At 42.4% G+C, this 20,853-nt stretch overlaps 1 protein-coding gene across 2 annotated transcripts; it reads right to left on the reverse strand.

Annotated features, from left to right (window-relative positions):
- Positions 1–1,230: 1,230 nt before the first annotated feature.
- On the reverse strand, positions 1,231–20,302 carry LOC102550466 (disks large homolog 5-like). 2 transcript variants are annotated; one of them, XM_087587141.1, is made up of 10 exons: positions 20,119–20,302; positions 17,066–17,145; positions 13,369–13,515; positions 12,035–12,078; positions 11,052–11,286; positions 8,261–8,718; positions 7,366–7,528; positions 6,064–6,195; positions 5,429–5,605; positions 1,231–1,822 (listed from the first exon to the last, which is right to left on the reverse strand). In XM_087587141.1, exons 6-10 carry the CDS (start codon positions 8,409–8,411, stop codon positions 1,738–1,740), a joined length of 708 nt encoding a protein of 235 aa, XP_087443267.1. In that variant the 5' UTR covers positions 8,412–8,718; positions 11,052–11,286; positions 12,035–12,078; positions 13,369–13,515; positions 17,066–17,145; positions 20,119–20,302; the 3' UTR covers positions 1,231–1,737. The 2 variants fall into 2 exon arrangements, with proteins under 2 accessions (XP_087443267.1, XP_087443268.1); XM_087587142.1 differs by lacking the exons at positions 11,052–11,286; positions 12,035–12,078; positions 13,369–13,515; positions 17,066–17,145; positions 20,119–20,302 and having other exon boundaries at positions 8,261–8,488; positions 8,614–9,398.
- Between the last annotated feature and the right edge of the window lie 551 nt (positions 20,303–20,853).

Consider the following 20,853-nt stretch of genomic DNA (forward strand, 5'->3'; position numbering starts at 1 on the left):
TGAACTCAGGACCTCTGGAAGAGCAGTCGGGTGCTCTTAACGGCTGAGCCATCTCTCCAGCCCTGAATTACGTTTTTTTAAATATAGTGTTTTAGTGTTTCAAATATGTTTTATATGAGCCCAATAGTGAATGTGCACTAATAACAAGTTAGATAATGCTCTCTCAATGAACTCACAGAATTGGCAGACAAGTTGTAACTAATTGAATTCATTACAAAAGTCCAGGACAGGGACTGGAGACATAGCTCATCTGTTTGAGAATTTGAATCCCAGAGGACCTTAGGGGCAATTCACAATTCTCAGTAACAACAGGTCCGCGTGAAATCCACTGCCCTCTGCTGGCCGCTGGCAGAATTGCATGCAAACGAACATGGGGAGGTGGGAGGGAGAGGACAGGCACATGGGGTAGGACCCACATGGAGGCAGGGGTTGTGGGGAGAGAAAGGGGGTTTTATGGGATGAAACTGGAAAGGGGTATAATATTTGAAATATAGATGAAAATATCCACTAAATATTGCAAAAAAAAATTAAAAACTGAAAGACCTCTGTCCAAAAGCTGTGATATATATCAAAGTGAACTCAGCAAAACATCATTTTTTTTTTATAAGTACACTGTAGCTGTCCTCAGACACACTAGAAGAGGGCACTGGATCCCATTACAGATGGCTGTGAGCCACCATGTGGTTGCTGGGATTTGAACTCAGGACCTCTGGAAGAGCAGTCAGTGCTCTTAACCGCTGAGCCATCTCTCCAGCCCTCAGCAAAACATCATTATCAATGACAACAAACAAACCAACAAGAAAAATAGTAAAAATGTTCATTCCTCTAAAATTGGAGGAATTCATTAAATGTGCAGTCATAGCTGATGCTATATTTCAAGGAATCCACAGGCATCAAACTCTATGTGTCCTGAATTCTTTTTATAGTCCCATACTGAATGGTTTTATTTCCTCTAATGTATTAGAGAAATACTTCTGTGTTTCTCCTTTGTTTGTCATTATAAATGAAGCTAAATTTGTACGCACAAGGATAAGCAAGGATATTTTTCATCATGAAGGTGGGTTCCACAGAGCATGACAAACTGTCTACATCAAGAGCACAGTTTCCTGTGCAGCTCTGGCTGGCTGTGAACTGATGGTGAAGCCTAAGCTGCATGAGACTTGCAGAAAACCACTGTTGCCTTACACTTGTGCTGTTACAGGAGGAAGAACCACACGTGACTCAGGATGGTCTTGTGAGTGAGGGGTTAGAGGTCACATTTTTATTTATAGGCAAACATTAATTTATTCAAGAACATTTTAAAGTGGGGAGTCAATGAGTTCAATGTATAGAGCCTTAAGAATATAGCATATTAATTAAAAACTAAAGTTAACAAATGAATAACAAAACTTCAAATGTAAACAAATAAAACCAAATGCATAAAACCAAACTTCAAACTAAAAACAAATATAACAAGTAAATTAGTCAGCATTCAATTCCTGCTGATTTTTCAAAATATAACTCCAGCCTGTTGCTGGCCTTGCAAACACAGCAGAACGGCAGGTAAGATGGTAAAAATCTCTTCAAGAGGTATGTAGACCTGCCTCATTCTGGGTGGTTGGTTGTTGATGGACAAGTCGTCAAAAGATTAAATGTGAGGCATGTTCCAGGCCACATCTCAAGGTCTTTCAAATGCAGCCCAGGATTGCTATGGTTACAAGGACTGAGATGTGGGAGGTGGTGTCAATCTTTGCACCCTCAGTGCTCCTGGTAGACAGTCCTGTCTCTGAGAGCTGTAGTCCTGCTCTGTGCCCTGGGAAAGCTTCTGCTGCAGTGTTCAGACCTAGGGGTGGAAAAGACCTGGTGAGGACCTGCCATGTCACTTATCCCATACACAGCAGCACAATTCAGCAGGATAATCCAGGATGATCTTTCATCTGAGGTCATTCACTCATGCCCAAGAGAGAAGGGTAAGAGATCCCACAGGCCTGCATATTTTCCCAGCTTTTAAAACTGCTAAAAATTGAACAGTGAACAGCAGATAAATCCAATGGTACATATATATTATATTTTAATATCATATAGCAATGTCTCAATGTCAGATGAGGAGAGATATGAACAACCTAGAAAACAATAGGAAGGCCTTGGAAGCCTGGCCATCACTGAAATGAAGACTATTATTATTCCTCCAGTGCAGGAATATGCCTGGGGTCCACTTGACAACCTCAATATCTGCAAAGACCTAGAGAAACAATATCTCAATAAGTACATGCACACTGAAGTGATATTATATTTGGCAAGAATATGCTGCATGGAAATCTTGCCAAGACTAAGCATTGACCTCTAAAGGAGATACTCATGCAGAAAATAAACTATACCACTCCTTTGTTTATGGGTATCATAAAACTATTTGTGGGGAGACTTAAAGGCACTGGGATCAGATAATACAAGAGAGCACAGACTGGAGGGATTGGTACACAAGAGCCAGAATCTCTATGGATCACATACACTTCATGGACGGAATTTCTTTTAAAATGGACAAGAATAATATTCTGAGCTGCTCCTAGCTGACAGATGCTGAGAACTATGGAGAAAGTCACACACCCAATAAGACAGTTTATAAGTACAGGGAATCTACTTGGGTCCTCTCATCCTGTGCTTTCAAACCATCTCAGTGACACCGAAATGATGCTGCATCGTCTCAGACAAGGCCTTTTGCTCAGTGACCAGTTTTTGCTGACTCAGGGCATCCTGCAGACTTTCCTCCATTCTCTCCTCACCCTGGTCATTAGAAGATTATATTGTCCATGGAGACATACATGTATACAGACACAGACAGACAGACACCCAGACATACACACTTTTGAACTCACCCAAATATATTTGTTCACATATACAAGCAGAGTATTTTGCAGAATGTGGTAAGTTTCCCAGTTAATGGTAATATAAGAGATCGCCCAGTCTACTATGGTGGCATAAGAAACAAAAAAACCTGGAATGGGGTAAGTACACAGTGAGCATAGCCTAAAGACAGCTCAGCCAATAAAGTGTATTCTCCTGAAAATCAGAAATTCGAAATGTGACATCGAGGCCGGTTAGCCAAGCCTGCTTACCAAGTTCACAAGGCTGTGCACAGGAGGCTGATTTCAGGCAACAGAACACTGGGGGGGGGGGGGGGGGGGAGGTGAGCCTCTTCAGTCCTCTGGCCCACTGTTTCCCAGTGCACGCAAAGTGAGCTGCATTTTTCAATATGAGGTCCCTTTACCATACAGTACCTGACAGGGGAAACAAACTACCAGCACAAACAGCTAGGAAATCTCCATAACCACAATCCAAGGTAAAACTTGTAATGGGATGCTATCAGGTATAATTCGAGTAAGAGAAGCCTAATTCAAAGCCAAATGCTGGCAGGTATAATCAAACTCAGCCACAGTCCATGGAAGGGCTGGACAACATTGTACCCTTTCACTTTCTGACTGATAGACGTCTGGATAATTTTGCTTCATGGCTGCTCTGAGGTGAACCACTAAACACTAATGTGCCACAGTTTCTCTGCTCACACCTACTTCTTGTTCTGGAATCGCTGTGTCAAAAGGTTGAACTTTCACAAGAGTTGTACACAGCTTCTCACAGGGCTACCCATTTGACACCTCCAGCAATGTCTGAGGGTCATCACTGTTCTAAACCCTCCTTACAGATGATTTTCACTCAGATCAAATGATTTTTAATAACAATGGTTAAGAGTGCCACAGACCCAACACAGGGTGAGTGCTGTGGACTGTTTTGAGCCTAAGTTTCTGTCTGAGGCAAAGATGTGATTCCACCTCAGCATAACTCCTGGACATCTTCTGCCTGCAGATTCAACTCTAAGCAAATTAATCTTTCAAATAACAAATTCCAGGCCAAACTCCAAAGCCAAGGTATATTCAACCAAGTTTAGGCCAATCTGGAGAGAACGTGGTGGCAGGCAATGATTAACATAACCAGGATGCTGAGAAGACACAACAAGCCACATGACCTTCCAGTGTTACTATACACTGAGAGCAAAGAAGGCAGAAGAGCTCTGAGTCATCAGTTTCTATACTGAGGTATATAGATTTCACACAGCAGCCTCTCCTCACATCCCTGCACCCTATTCCTGAGTTTTCTCCAAGTAATATCAATGTTTATGAATAGTTTTCCCAGTGTAAATAGTTTGAATAGTGATCAAGACCCCATTAAGAACAGTTTAAAATGTAATTGGAAAGATTATGTTTTCTCTTCTTCTTTCTCTCTCAGAGTGTTTGTGGTGTGTGTGTGTGTGTGTGTGTGTGTGTGTGTGTGTACTTTTTACATGTTTCTAAATATGCACATATAGACTTATACAATATATATAAATATATGTATATGTGTCTGTGTTCAGAAACTTGATGAGTTCACACACACATGCGAAAAAGCACACATATACACACACTTCTATATATAAGACACCCATATCACAAATAATTAAAACAAACAACTTCCAAAGTACAATATGCACCATAGCCATAAACATGATCACACATATATGTGCCCACAGACAAAAACATACAAAAAACACGCCCACAAACAAACACACAGAGTCAGAGAGTGATGGAGAGGGGAAGGGAGAGAGAGAGGGAGAGGGAGAGGGAGAGAACAGATATCATAAGTGAGAAGCAGAAAAGAATGGGGAGGCCATCATGCTGGAGGAACAGTTGTTGAATACAGATTAGGCAAAGGAAATGTGTCAAGTGAGAGCTTAGACACTGCTATCCATCCCTTATAAAGTAAACCTGTGTAGGGAATGCACTTCTTGAGCACACTAGGTTGAGAGTTGGAGAAAAATTTCCCTCTAATCCTCACATATCTCACACAAACCCTCACCCTGAGAGAAGTCTTTCTTACATCCCTGTTCATCCAGTCAGCTCCAGGACATAAGCCACAGGAAAGACCACTAAAACACTGACATAAAACAGGACAGACAAACTGCTTCTCAAGCTCTGTCACTGTAAACCACGATTTGGACAGGCAGAAGGGAAGATTTTCAATGTACGGGGAAAAGGAGAGAAAGTCCACAAGCCCCATCATGACTGACAATGAGAGCCATTCTTTTGGCAATTGAACTGAACTCTAATCAGCTCTGTGTACTACAAAGATGGCTACCACATGGCATCCCGCTAGCATAATGGCATGTAAGTGTGCAGTGTGTGGTCAACAGATCCCCCTTAAGGAAATGAATTTTCTAGTTGAGCAGGAGGATTTGGTTGTCAACCCTCCAGTTTCTTGCATGAAGCTAACATCACAGAAAGTTTAGTAAATGGTCAAGGAGATGAACAACTGGATGAGACCTAGGAGAGTGTCTGGATAAGGTGGAGAAGGTTAAACTGGTTTGACTTGGTTTATGCTGAGATATCAGGAAAACCTGCCCTTGATGCTTCATTCATCCTACCTGAGGCTGCTTGTTACACGGATTTTCATACTGGCTTCCCCACAGAACCTTGTTGTTTCCTTAATAGACTCTTCCAGTGCAATCTGTTCCCATAGAAGCTCCCTGTTCTCATGCCGTGCTCTCTGGGCATTGTTCTTCAGCTCAAACAACTCAGTTAGGAGGGGGCAGAAGCTGCGGCTGAGACACAAAGAAAAAATAGTGAATCCCAGCCGGTCTCCAACTTCCTCCCACGTCTCCAAGTCCATTACTCCCTCTAGGGTCCTGATCCAAAGAGAGCCCCAGATTATAGTCCAAGTCCACAGTAGCCATGGAGCATGACCTAGAGACAGGTCAAATGGAGAAAAGAGCAACATTCCAGAAGACTCAGGGCACTTCTCAAAAACCTGACATCATTGATTCAAGTTTTTCCCAGAAGAGGACTTAATCCCTATGTGTGCTTATTTGTCTATTTTATTAGAATGTCGCTTGGAGGCCAATCTTTCTATGTCCTGTGTGTCCTACAGCCTTCCTTAGAGACAGGCTTCCTGGTCTGCTTCAAACACTATAAAGCCTGATCCTCACTTTACTTCAAACATAAGAATGGGCTGACACATGCTGTGCCTAGTGCTGGGGTCACAGCCTTGTAAGTTACTCACCAGTACCAGTCATTTTCCAGTGTGAGGTGTGTACATTTGACCAAAGCTCTATTGACCTGCTCGCTCATTTTCTTCATGTCGGTCATCACTTCCTGGTGCTGCATCGTGAGCATCTCGGACTCAAAGTTGTTCCTGTGGTAGGGCATGGTCCAAAGATGAAATAACATTATGAATGAAGGATTCAAGAATTACATGAATTCAGACTGAATCCTGAACTACCCCAGCCTAGGAATGCCACACACTTGCTCCTTGGTACTGGATCTATTTGGTATTTACTAAGTTTATTATTATGGACACTGGGACAGCAGTGCCAGCAAACAAAAGGAGGGAGCTGATTTGCTTGAGCTCCCTGAGGGGGTTTGAAGGAATTGACAAGCTTGCGAAGAACATTCGAGGACCCTGTGCCACAATCCAGGCTCCAACTTAAACCCATGAAGACTATTCTCCTGTTCGTAGGTAACAATTCTCCATCATAGAATCTATTGCTACATGAAAACCCAAAGGAACATGAACAGTATTTACAGGGAAAAGAATTTATAACACACACCAGGAGATTCCCATGTGCGTCCACCTGAGCAGATGTGAAATGTTGTACTGCTCACAGTGAGGCTCTCACCCTCATCATTATCATGCCATGAAAATTGACACAGGATAATTCTCAGTCCAAATCAGAACATAGAATAACATAGAATACCCAGATCTTAAGTGATACACACAAACGCACTCACACATGCAGACACACACACACACAAACTCACACAAAACTCTCTCTCTCTCTCTCTCTCTCTCTCTCTCTCTCTCTCTCTCTCTCTAATACAATTAGAATGCCAAATAAATACAAGGATGTGGCATTATCTGCAAATACAATGAATAAAATCAGAGAAAACCAATGACACCCTGTTGTCAGTCCAGTCACACACTGTGAGGCAGCAAGTGGGATTGGGCCCCTCCAGCTCTTCACAGGACCTATTGAACCCAAAGCACCTCCACGTCAATTACAACAATGATTGCTCATAATCAGAGCACCTAGAAATTCCCACAAGCCAACACCTGTCCAGGCTCCTTAAATCACACAATGAGAGCTCACACACTACTACCCTCATTCCCAGACTGTGATTCAGGCCACAGGCTATGATTTATGTTTGTAGGAATTAAAATAGCCTGTGCCACCATCTCATTCCCATCTGAACTTCACATTCTGATGCAATCAGGAAAGTGATTTTGACCATGAGGACACCCTGGAGTTGTAGCCTACTGTGATGTGAGGAAATGTGGATTTAACAGAACTTGCATTGTGACTACCTGTCATTTAAATTCTTTCCCGGGTAATCCGCCAGGATTCTCCTGAGTTCATCTTTCTCCTTTTGCATCTTGTGGAGAGCAATTTTGAGGTTCTCCAGACGCTTCATTCTCTCCTCCTCAACAGGTGTCATGGAGGGTTGGGACGATGCCTTCTGATCAGACTCTGTAGGTAGATAAACACCAGTGAACAGGCATATATGTGGACACAGTGTCAAGGAAAACTATGCTTAGTCTAAAACAGAAGTCTGAGGATGAACAGTTCTACAGATACAGTGAATCCCTGACAGAGCAAGAAAGCTATCTTTAAGCTGAACTCAGCTAGGTCCCTGTTCCCACCATCATAGCCATAGGATGACACATGCCATCATAGATATAGACCACACCTCCTAAAGCCATTCCTCTGGCACTGAAATTCTAAAGCTGGCCTAAACAAGAATTGGAGGACATTCTCAGCTAATGTCTGATGTGAGGCAGGTAAGTCCTTGAGTCCAAGCTGCTTAACATCTTGAATCATGTGTGTTCAAGGACAAAGTAACTGAGACCTTGATATATGACCAGGAGAGTATCCCTCTTGGCATCAATTACCCACGTAATCTACAGGACACTGCTGAGAATGAAGTGTTTCAACAGCCGATCCTGGGAGAGACACTTTGTTATTCTTACAGGGGCTCATCCTGGTATTCTTTGACACTGCCCATGACACTAAAGAGATCCAAGGAAAGCCCCTTGACATATAACAGTTCTTGGTTCTCTGTCAAACTAATGATCAGAAATTGTTGAGTCTGGGTCAGCCATTTAGGAAGACTGAGGCTCTAAATCATACGTCCTACTCCTGGAAGGACCACCTCAAGCCAACCTCCTCCAGGGAGCTCCCCTTGCCCTGCCCAGTACTCACTTGACCTCCTCAAGGATCTTTCCATTCGTCTTCTTCTCCAACGTGATGGAGGGCTGGCCTCCCTCTGCCTTGGTCTGGTGCCTGCATGGATATGATTGTCCCTCCGAAAGAGACTGAGGATCCTGGAGAACATGCCTCCTCGGGAACCCATTAGGAAATGAAGGGAAATCGCTGAGGCAGTTGGTGTCACCACAACACTGGTGACATCACAGAAGATTCTAGTGTCTCCTGGATACAAGAGAATTTCCAGGGAAGACACTACCGGCGATGTCACTGGGAAATGCCATAGCTTACTTGCTAACTACCTCCACCCAGACTGACCAGGTTCTGCAGTGGCTTTTCCAGAGACTCACTTTTGAGCCAGGAACACCCATTCGCTCACTCTCCTTCCAGAGCTTCAGAGTTCTCACTGCTTCATTACAACTCAGTTGCTGAGGAGAGGGAGAGTTGTATCAGGCCTTGAAATGGATAGAACATCTTTGTTAACAGCCAAAGATCTAAAGGATTTGGTTTAGGGAGATTCTTCTTCCTGAAATGTATAAACCCAGGGTCCATGTATGTGACATATAGTCCAATTCCCACAGTTTTTACTGTTCCCCAGAGGCCAATATTTTTTTCCTACACCTTTAAATGTATGCAAGTTGGAGTATGTTGTTTCATGGAGTGTGCCTTGAGAGGGGTCATGGTTTCAATATATTCACCCGTTTTTCCTGAAATCTCTGTCTTACCATCCCATTTTGTGCAATGGAAACTCCCTTTTCCTGGCAACATAGGTTCTCAGGTATAGGGCAAACATCAAATTGTAATCTTTCTGTCCATTCTTAAAGTTAAAATCCCCAAAAGTGAGTGAACTGAGACCCAAGCGAGAGCCGTGGAGGGGCAGAATGCAGAGGTGCTGCTGGCCAAGGAAGAGCATGAGGAAGCAGAGAAGCTGTAGCACATCATGGTGCACACCTGGGCAACCTGCTGGCTTCACTCAGAGGTCCTACAGGGTGCTTAACCATCATTTATAACTCGGTATCTCGTGCCCTCGTCTGGCCACCGAGGGAATTGCATTCAGAGGAACCACAGACAAAAGTCAGCCAAGAACAATTCACCAAAATAAATAAAAATGAATACATTTTTCTTTCAAAAAGGCATTCAAATGTATGGTCAAGTCAAACAAAACCCAAGGAAACACAAGAAATGAAATATTTCACAACAACCCAAGAGTGCAAGAAACAGCATAAAAACAATCTCTTAAACCTATAATAATTCTATATGTATTTCTTGAAATAGCAGTTGGAGTAAGCAACCGGGCTGTAATGCTCTTATAAGTTCCATAGCCCCATCAACCCTTCTGACAGTCTCCACCTGTTTGATTTTTTCTTAAGCACAAATATGTATGAGTTAGAATCCCGAGTCTGTGATGAGACTGTAAACTGTAGTCAATGTAACACTGGCAATCATTAACCACAATCTTTAAGTTTCCCTCCTAACCCCAGAGCACAGCCATAACTTTGGAAAGCAAAGCGCACCCTCCACCAAACTATCTATCCTCCATAATCCAGTCTCTCCAAAACACCAAGTCCATTCCTCATGCTATAAAGTATGGCGGCCAAGCCTTGCATATGAAGGAACAGTGGTGCAGGGTCTAATACCTCACCAAAGAGACATTGCCTTAAATTCTTTTATAAGTCAGGTTTCCACGATAAGAGTTATATTAAAGTATTACCCAACCTAGACCTGTTTCCCTGGGTTGGCGCATGCCACCTGTTGTCTAGAATGACTCCTTTTTTAAGCCAACTTTCTATTACCAATGTTACAAATTTTTAACCATACCCAATACCTTAAAAGCCAGTAACCTATAGCCAAGACATTTAAAGTGTATTATACATTTAAAACCAAACAGAAAAAAATGAAGTGACTATACATATCTTTACTATTTAGATCAAACACTATTTTCACTTTTTTAGCTGTCATTTTAAACGAAGCACCTTGTTACCTGTTGAATCCAATAATCACAGTCACAGATTTCTCTAAGAGAAACAGACACCAGCTCCCTTACCATAGAAGCTTTGAAGCTACTGGCACCTTTAAGACCAGCTAGTATAGACATTTAGCCAGCTCCCTGGGGAGCTTCCCCAGTGGACAGACCTAGGCTCCTAGCTACCTTCCTCCATTGAGGCCGGATCCAGTCAGAGACACACATGACAGTTAACACCAGAGATAACCAGTTATCTAGGATGCAGGGCTCCAAAGGTCAATTGAAACTGTTTTTATTTATTTGTTCTTTTCTTGAAAGGACTTAAAACTAAATCAAGGGGGGAATCAACCAGCATTTAAAGTTTTCACCATTTTTTCTTTTAAGCATGAAACACAAAATATTCAAGCAACGAGAAGCAAAACCCAGACATAAATTGACATCCGTGGACAGCTTGGTGCACCAAGGACAGACAATAGACATAGAGGGAAGGAGCTAGATGGTGTCCCACCAAAGGGACCCAGATACCCTTCTTAAAGGACCCAGAACCAGAAATAAGCACTTCTCTAATAGGAGTTAGCAAGGAGGCAGGATGTCCTTAGGAGAGCTCTTAAAAAGCTTAATCTCATTTTCCTTCTTTTGCTAAAGCATCTGTGGAGAGTCTGGGAGGACTGTTTTTCTCAAACCATTTTCTCTCTTGTCTAGGGTGTAAACTGTCTCTAATCAGGGTCCAAAGACTAAAAGCATCTATGAGAATTGACTTTGCTTCTCTAGATTTTAGCATAAATCTAAAAGAACACGTACACAAAAACATTTTACCATTATTACCTTGTCCCTTTTTACAAGGTTTATTCACCACTACCCCAAATCTTTATTTTCTTTTGCATGTGCTTTCAATTCCCACGGTCCTTCTGTATCCTGCTTATTGGGACCTTTCCTGGCCCATTTTCCCGAACATGTCCCTCCTTCACTGGCCGGTTTCCTGGGACCATCTCGTCAGGTTGTCCTCTCTTTCCCGATCTTGCTGGGATCTCCATTTGATGATGCCTGTGTCATCAGGACACTGAGGACCAGGCATAGGCATATAAGAGTTAAGAAGAAACACACACTCGGGTCATTCCTGTTAAAACAATGCTGTCCGGGCTTTACTGAGATCTCCTTATATACCAGAGGCAAAAGCCGTGGAAAAACAATAAAGCAGGTGAAAATCCCCAACCAGGAATGTAAGAAAACAGGAGAAATCTGCATCGTGGCAAGTCCTGGCCCCAACACAGGGGCGTAAACAACTTCTTAACATCAATAAGCTGAAAGGCTCAGCAAGAGGAATGGGTGCCATGGAAGGTCCTGGCCCCATATCAGGGGCCGAGAGCAGCTGCCAAGAGTGTAAACAACTTTTGGCCACAGCAGGCTGAAAGGCACAGCGAGGGGGAAGGGAAACACTCCAAGGTAGGGCCCAACAGGCTAATATAAAAATGTATTTGAAAAACTAAAACACTATATATCAAGAAAAATAATTAAAATGTGCTACATATCTAAGCATAACATTCATAATAGAAAAAACTCAAATGACTGAGAAATTCATAAGAAATATTCATCATTCTTGTATATCACACAAATGCAAATCAAAATTACTCTGAGATCACTTTTCATATTAGTCAGTATGACTAAGGTTAATAACACGTGTGACAACTCACGCTGACTGGGTTATGGAGCAAGGGGAACATTCATAGTTTACTAGTGGAAAGGCAAACTTCTACAGCAACTTCGGAAATCAGTATGATGGTTCTTCAGGAAGGTGAAAATTGTTATACCTTAAGATACAACTCCAGGTCTTATGTCCAGATGTTGATTCATCCTAGAATAGAGACCTTTGCTCAACCATGTTCAGTGAAGCTCGTTTATAATACTTAGAATTTGGAAATATTTAAGTTGTCCCTTAACGGATGAATGCAAAAAGAAAATGTGGTGCATTTACAGACTGCATTTCTGCTTAACAATTACAAAAGGCAAAAAGGAAGCATGCAATATGCAGGACAATGAATGGATCTAGTAAAACTCATTCTGGATGAGGTAATCCAGGCTGAAAAAGACAAATGGGATACATATTCACTTAAATGTGGATGTTAGCTGTTGATTCTTCAATCTGTGTGACTGTATGATCAGTTTAGTGTGAGGGTCTAGGGACGTGGGCCAGACTGTCCTCATTTAGGGAAGTACAAGTTCACTCATGGATTGCTGAGGGACACTGTCAGGATCAGGAATGTGAAATGTGAAGAGACAGGGAGAGGGCAGCAATTGAGGGAACATAGAGAGGGACAGCTAAAATGAGGCACTGTATCAAAGCCTAAGAGAGTAGAAACCCTAATTGCTTTTTAAATTGTTTTATAAAGGTAACTAATGATTTATTATAGGTGCAAGGAGAGAAGTTAAAATGTTGATTGGGTTCATCTATGTGAAATTTCAATAATAAGTAAGTCACAACAGTTATGGATTTTGACTTTCAATGAACCTGTTACAGATAACGAATATCTAGTCCTTATGGAGACATCTGTCACCATCTATTATACACTAGTCATTTTATTTGTTTACATTTCAAATGTCATCCCCATCATTGGTCTCTCCACTTTGAACCCCCATACCCTCCCAGTCCTCTTTGTTTCTAAGAGGGCACTCCTCCATCTACCCACCCACTTCCACTTCACCCCTCTAGCATCCCCCTTCTCTGGGACATCAAGTTTCTACAGGGCCAGTTGCCTCCCTTCCCAGAGATGTCAGATGAGCCAGTTGTTGCTACACATGCTCTACACTTTATGTATCAGGAGCCGTGGCCGGGACCTTAGATCCTCTTTAGTTGGTAGTTTAGTCCCGAGGAACTCTGAAGGCTCCAGATAATTGATATTGTTGTTCTTCATATGGGTTCCAATCCCCTTCATCTCCTTCTGACTTTCCCCTAACTCTTTTATTGTGGTTCCCAGGCTTAGTCCAATGGTTGGCTGCGAATATCTGCATCTATGTCTTGAACAGAGGCACATGAGAGGCTAGAAGGAAGCCTCGGACTCCAAGGAAGGTAATAGGATGTAATTCTGTATTTGCCCAGAAGATGGCGACATAGGATCATATTCACACACACTTGTTTCTCACTAACCTCTTAGTTCTGTCCAGCGTGTCAGGTATGTTCCGCAATGTGCTCTGTGACTGAAGATCCTTCTGCTTGCTGGAACTCGATCCGCTGCGTGGAATACTCTCGATCGACGATGGGCGTCTGGGTCGGTGGACACAATGACTCCAGGAACTAAGAATGAATGGACTGAGTTGAGCAGACATTGAATTCATCTGAGGGGTTAGCATCTCCAGAACCTGCAGCTTAGCATCCATGGATCCAGGAGAGCACAGTGTGCAGGGCTGAAATCAGATTCTATAATGGGGAGGAGGGAGAGACTAAGTTTTTGAAGTATTTGTTCTTTTTGAAAGCACAAAGTGGGAGGTCAGTCAGTTTTCCTCTTTTGCAACATCTTACTCTGAGCTGCAGGACATATCCTGGGGTACATTGCTTTCCAGATTCAATGGGCTTTTCAGAAATTCCAGTTTCCTGAAACGGCATGGCCCTACTTTGGTGGACTGACTGGTAGGAAGTGGAAAGGTCCTCTGAGGGGCAGATGAGGATCATAATAGGAAAGGCCAAAAGAAGAGGAAAGACACAGTTATGAAAGGGCTGCTGGTGGGTACAAGGCAACAAGAAGCATATTTCTCAAAGCCCTATTTTACTATAGCACTGTGGGAAGCAAAACCACAAGCTGACAGGAACAAATTGTTAAAATAAACAATGCATTCATTCCCATTCCCCAAACTTCTCCGTTTTTTCCACCAAGGTCAATAGAAGTTTAAGCCTCAGGTACACCTTCTCTTACGGTTCCATACCTCAGCAGGCTGAAAAATCTGCCAACAGGCCTTGACCTACCTTGACTATGCCTAGCAGGCAGACCTTCTCTCTCTTTCTTTTCCTCTGTTTGAGAGCAGGAGCAAATGACTTTATACAGTGGGCGATTTCCATTATCAACAAACAGAAAATTTCCTAAGTCATTAAAGCTAGAAAGCCAGGCATTGATGGGCCGGTGCGGTCAGGTCATTCTAACTAAACTATCCCATGGGGAAAAGTAAAAGAGACAGCCACACCTGTGTTTAGGAAACAAGAGGTCCGCAGGAGATTTGAGTATGGGTGCTGAGTGGGAGAGAGGAGGTCATGAATCTAGCTGGAAAAGCCCACCCCACTTTTAGATGTGTTTTCAAAAGGCATGCAATAGAAATTGAACTGCAATAAAAGTGTGTCAGCAAATGTGCTCTAATGATAGGTGATTAGGTTTTGGGGGCCATATTGACACAGAAACTGGATTAGTGGTAATATCTTGGGAAGTAGCTTGTGTTACAAGGAGAACTTCAGTTATCCCTTGCCTAGGCCATCTACTGTCTTCTCTTCTCTTTTTCCTCTTTCACTCTTCTACCTGGGCTGATGTAGCAAAAGGCTCTTTCCAGAGACAAGTCAAAGGAGAATTAAGGTGAAATCTTTAGCCTGTTTTCTTGGAGACACATTGGACTGGAAAGGCTGTGAGGGAGCCAGGCGGGAGGAGACTGCAAAAGGCAGAAGGAAGCAGTGACTGCACTGGTCGTGTGTCCCATTCTGTCACAGAAGCATTTTAAGAAAGGAGGGTTCCATTGGCTCAGAGTCGGGAAGCACAGACTCCGTCCTAGAAGGGGTGAGTGTAGCCGTGAGAGGTGCAGTTGGTAGAAGTGGACTGGCTGGCAGGATGTGAATGAGACTCTTTCCATGTGGGTGGAGCAGGGAGCAGAAATAGGGAAATTCTAGCTCTTAGCTTCTTCTCTGTGCCATTCAGTGCAGGCACCTGGCCTGAGAGTTATGGTGTTACCACCATTCAGAGTGAGCTTTATGTCGATTCTCTCCCCAAAACCCCTCAGAGTGACATTCAAAGGCCTGCTTCACTAACACACTAGGCACTTTTTACCTTCCTCAAGTTGTCAGTGACCAGCAGCAGAGCAAGGCAAGAAGGTTGCACGGCCATTTAGAGGGAGGAATCAAGGAGTGGTATCCGTGCAAGCCAGAAGAGACCTACAGGAAAGCTGGACATCAAAGAGCCACACACATTCTCTCATGGATTCTCATGGTTTTCCCAGGGTGAGATTCAGATGCATGTGGTAGCTAAAGGCATTTCTGGCTGAAGCCGGTTTTCCTATGTGACATTAGGAAACAGTTGTAATAAAAGAAAGTTTCAATCAGCAACCTGTTCTGATTCTGATGGCCCCAAGTCTGATACTAGGCTGGAATTCTCTTCATCACTTTCGATACTTTTGAAAATAAAGGATAGATAGTATAATGCACTTGAATCCTAAAATACCGTGAAATATATATTTCGTAAATATGCATTTACATGATATTCAGTTGAAATTGCTGGGAATTGTATTTTCTTCTACCCCTATAACCGCTCTGCTCTGGACAGAATTACTAAAGAATATGATGAATTGGGTGGGGTGTGTGTGTGTGTGTGTGTGTGTGTCTTTGTGCATTCTGTGTGTGTGTTTATGTGTGTCTGTTTGTTTCTTTGGGTATGTTTGTGTATTTATGTGTCTATATATTTATGTGAAAATGGAGACTCTGTCAACTTATGGTATTTTTTCATAGTAGCTATTGTCCACAGTGTTTTATGAGATGAAGTCTTTTACTTGCTTGGAAGTTGATAAGAAGACTTGGCCACCAAAATGTCTTTATCACTCCTTCTCTGATATGGGCCATGTGTATATGTACCTAGGTTTTGACATGGGTTGTACACACTGAACTGAGGTCCTTCTGTGAGCCTGACGAGCACTTTATCCACAGAGATATCTCACTGGCACACACAGGGCAACCTTTGGCTGAATATTTCCTGAGTCAAGATCTCATTAACTCTTAGGTGTGCCTACTGAATTATTGATGAACATTTTCGAGGGAACATATACCCCTCTCCTCTTTTGGTTCCTGTTCTACTCCTGGACTACAAAGTAAAGAAATGAATAAAATGCCTAATTCCTACTCAGTCAAACAACCCTTCAGAAATGTGAAATGGTCAATCCTTCCACTGACTCGGTTCTTTTGTCAGTTGTGTGTCAAACCATCCTGCGTGCATAGGCCTAAGTGGAAGAGTAGATGAAATAACAGACTTACAGCACCAACCAAACTTTCCTGCTAACTCCGTAGGGATAATATTTTGTATCAGTCTTCATCTCCCATAAGACAATTTCTGTCATTAACTTTCCCCATCACGAGAGAGCACAGATTTGACCTTAGAAGGCAAAGCCAGAGTTGATCCTTGAAACTCTACTTTCACAGAGGCACTGAACATAATGTCTACCTAAGGACTTCTAAAGGCAAGCGAGGTCTAAAGTGTCTTCCTGAATAGTGCACACTGGTACATACTCAGTAGATATTTCCCTGTCTTTTTAATTCGATGCTTTAGCAAAAGGAAGGAAGAAAGAAGAAAGGAAGGAACGACAGAAGGAGAACATGCCTACTTGGTTAATATAACCCAGTACAGTGAATGCTCAGGAAATAGAACTCTTTCTGGACGTCCAGTATGAAGAGTCCCAGGATTTTCTCTTTCTTCTTCATCAGGTAAAATGCTGCAATTTCTTCAAATGGAAGCAGCAGGAACAATGTGCACCGTGACGGGAAGAACAATAGTGAAGTGGGCAATGACAGTGACTCAGACAAAGTGCTGAAGCCCCAGGTATTTATTCTGGGTTGTCTGGTATGAGTGACAGAGCCGTGCTGTAGTCACTTTTCTGTGGCAGTTTACCTGTGGGTGGCAGTTTTCTGTAGTCCTTGACACTGATGCTTTAGATCATTTTTCTTACAAAGTCCAGCTGGCTTATATGGCTAGAATATGAAAATCGATTTGGTTGTTTACTGATTTTTTAAAAATTCCTATTAAAAATTTCTGATAAAGAATAGTTTAAGTAAGCATGATTGATTAATATTTTTAAAAGAGGTAAAAACACTCAGAGACCGAGAAAACCATGGATGGGTTCCTCTTTAGTCAACTGGAGCCACAAAAATGTCAGAATCACACAGCCAATCAGAATTCACCTGAAACCAGACACTACAGACATGGTCTCATTTACATAGAAAGAATTGGCTGATGGGAAAGGATAAGCAAAGTAGCTCACCACAACCACGAAAGGACTCTTCACAACTGGGCATAGTGACTCAAAGTGCCAATTTCGGTACTTGGGATAAAGAAGTAGGTAGATTCCTGTAGGATCAAGGCCACCCTGCTTCACCCAGCAAGTCCATGACGGTCAGGTTTGCCAGATTATACTGAGAGGTCCCGTTTTTCCTTTTTTTTAATATTTAATTTTTACTTGTGTGAGTACATTGTAGCTATCTTCAAACACACCAAAAGAGGGCATCAGGTCCCATTAGAGATGGCTGTAAATAGCCATGTGGTTGTTGAGATTTGAACTCAGGATCTCTGGGAGAGCAGTACTCTTAATCCCTGAACCATCTCTCCAACCCCTGACAGATCCTGTGACAACATACTGACTAAAAGTCTTTGTACATTCCTTCAAAGAGTTAATATTTCCAGGCTTGAATGACAATGGAACATTTATAACTTAAATGAAGTATTTCATAAGTAACACTGGTCTCAGATACTGAAGTGGTGAGTGAACTATCAGAAATAGAAGGACACTGCAGGACACTGGATATCTATGCAGGATAGCAGTAGATGTAGTTTCACTTTTTACATAAAACACACAGAGCTTTCCAAACCTATTTACTTTTTTTTAGTTTGTTTAAGATTTATGACGTATACAGCATTCTGCCTGCCTGCATGCTTGCCGACCAGAAGAGGGCGCCATATCTCACTATAGATGGTTGTGAGCCACTGTGTGGTTACTGGGAATTGAGCTCCAGACCTCTGGAACAGTAGCCAGTATTAACTGTGGAACCACCTCTCCGGCACCATTACTTCTATTCTAATCTGCCTCGTGTCTCCAGTAATTTTCTTATGAATGTTCTCTTGGCAGGATAAAGTTTGGTCTTACCCTGTGCACTCAGAAGGGACACACATCTGCAATGACATGTTCATTTTGAGTTTTGTATTTTGTAATCCAAGATCTTTTTGTTTGTATTTAGCATGGAACTATCTATGTAAACAAGGATGTTCTCCTCCCTGCCTCTGCCCTCCTGCTTGAACTCTTGAAGTAACAGTGGACCACCACCATGAAAGGCACTTTCTTCTTTGTGTCCTAAAACCACAAAAAAGCAATTAAGTGCCTACTAGGGCATACTAAATATGCTATCACCTTAGATGGTTCACGACATGGCGTATAGATTAACAACTTGTAGCTGGGTATTTCGAGGCATTGTTCCATTGGACTAGACAGAAGACTCTGGCATGAATTTTCTAATGGCGCTAAGTGCCCTTTCATTTTTCAGAAAGTCCTTTGGACTTATGCCAGAGTGAGGGATGTGCACGAATCTAACTGGAAATTAAGTGTCCGTTTCCTTTAAAGCTGAGGTTGGGTTTCTTTTGAGAGAGGAGTGCTTGTGACTGGGATGATTCAGGAATCCTCCAGCCAAGGCAACTGTGGGAGAAGACATCGCTCAGGTGCACTGAATTCTCACTTCCACAAGGTGGCACCCCATACCTAGCAATCCATATCCTCATTTCTTCAGGACAAACACATAAGGGACATTGGCCAGGAGGGGTCAGAACAACACCACTCTTCTGTTCCCCTTTTATTGAGTACTAAGTGGTGATCACCCTTATAGACAGCAGACTGCTGTGGTCAGAATGGAGGAAGGGGATAATTTAAGGCCTGTCACTGTAGGAATTAAAAGTTGACATTTTTATCCACAGATAGTATAACATTTATGAAAATTCCAAGGATATAATCATTAAGGAAAAATTTCAAACTGATTGCCCATTAATTATTATATATCAATTGTATAAAAAATCAAAGAAAAGCTATTCCTAAGGAGTACTGATCAGAAAGACCGCATATTTTTATTTTTCATTTTAATTTGGTTTCAAACAGTGTGTGTGTGTTCCTACATTTTAAACTGATGTGAACAAAGAGAAACTGTCCAGAGGGATAAAAAGAAATGATAGAAGAGGTAAGGAAAGGAAGGATAATGGTATTGAGAGGCAGAGATAGGTGCAATATAAGGTATATACATATATGAAAATTAGACACACACACACACACACACACACACACACACACACACGCTCTTGTGCAATAGCAGCAAGGTCCTCGGCAGGTAAAGAACTTGCTGCACTAGTGTGATTATCTGAGTTCGACACCTGGGACTGCTAGTAGAAACATGAACTGAAAATTGTGGAACCTATGTGCACAGACACATGCACATATCCACAGGCAAAGAAAACTTTGAAAATTATAAGCATTTGACTTTAGAGGCAGAAGGATCAGGAGTTGGGAATGAGGTCACCCCAACATTCACTTACCTCAGAAAACCCAAGAACCGAGATTGAGCTAAACTAATGTGTCCTATTAAAGTGTGGCAAATGTAAGAAAAAAGAATTTTAATGTGCAAGATAAACCACAACAAATATTACATTAGAAATATCAAATTGCTGGGCATTTATATTAGTTGAAAGAAAGAAAGTAACAAAGAAGCAAAAACAGAGAGAGAGAGAGAAGAAAATAAATGACAAACTTATGAAGGGAAGTAGAAGCCATCAAAATGAAGGCAGGGAATGAAAGAAAATGGGCTGGGGTGCCATGCTTGAAGGAGGAAAAGACTTTAGACTCTGTGCTCTGATGAAGCTGACTAAGGTGGTGCCTGCGGGTCCTTCACAGGCATTTTGCCCTGTCTGCTCACCTTGGGCACAGTTGTTTGTCCTCTTGGATCCTGTGCGGATTCCAGGTAAGGCGGGCAGTGGGAGAGCCAGGTCTCCAGCTAACTGGCTAAGCTGCTGTGCTTCAGAGCACAGGGTGCTTTGTTGCAGCTTGAGCAGGAGCTCCTGTGTCTGCACAGCCGCTGCCACAATGTTTCCACCACACTCCTGCTTTCCTTCCCTGTGAAATCCCCTCCTGAGTCAGGTTTGCTGCTTGCTGTTGTCCTGAACTGCTGCCAAAGGAAAACAAGCTCGTCCCTGAAGAACTATTGCTGAACAGGTCCTCTTCCCCCATATCCTAATAACTTTTCTCTTCCATTACCTATGATGAGGGCTACTTATTAAAAGTAGTTTGCAAAAAACTTTGCCTCCATCCTGCTGTAGTAGAAATAAGGAAAAAGCAAGCAGGTCCTTTTGTACAAAACGCTTTATCAGAGGTCTTAAGCTCCTCAGGCTTCCTCAAAGAAGCTCTGAAGGCAATTTTAGGAAGTATCTAATAATATTGCATGTGATAAAAGAAGAGAGGCACTTGGGTCAACTAAAATCCAACTTTATTAGTCTGGTCTCTTAGTCTTCAGTGCATCTATCCAGGCTCTTCTGGCTTTTAGAGTCTCTAGCGAGAAGTAATGTGTGATTCTCATAGGAGGACTGACTTTGTATGTTACCAGTACTTTTTCCCTTGCAACTTTTATTACACTTTATTTGTTCTGCATGTTTAC

The sequence above is a fragment of the Rattus norvegicus genome, chromosome 15, assembly GCF_021556685.1.
Source record: "Rattus norvegicus strain SHRSP/BbbUtx chromosome 15, alternate assembly SHRSP_T2T, whole genome shotgun sequence".
In the NCBI taxonomy this organism is placed as follows: Eukaryota; Metazoa; Chordata; class Mammalia; order Rodentia; family Muridae; genus Rattus; species Rattus norvegicus.

Excerpts from the sequence above, each read along its gene's own strand:
- LOC102550466 (XM_087587141.1), bottom strand. The coding sequence starts at position 8,411 with ATGGGTTCCCGAGGAGGCATGTTCTCCAGGATCCTCAGTCTCTTTCGG. Across the intron at positions 7,529-8,260 it reads AAGATCCTTGAGGAGGTCAA|AGTCTGATCAGAAGGCATCG; the intron begins GTGAGTACTGGG and ends ATCTACCTACAG. Across the intron at positions 5,606-6,063 it reads CTGGAAAATGACTGGTACTG|CCGCAGCTTCTGCCCCCTCC; the intron begins GTGAGTAACTTA and ends TTTGTGTCTCAG.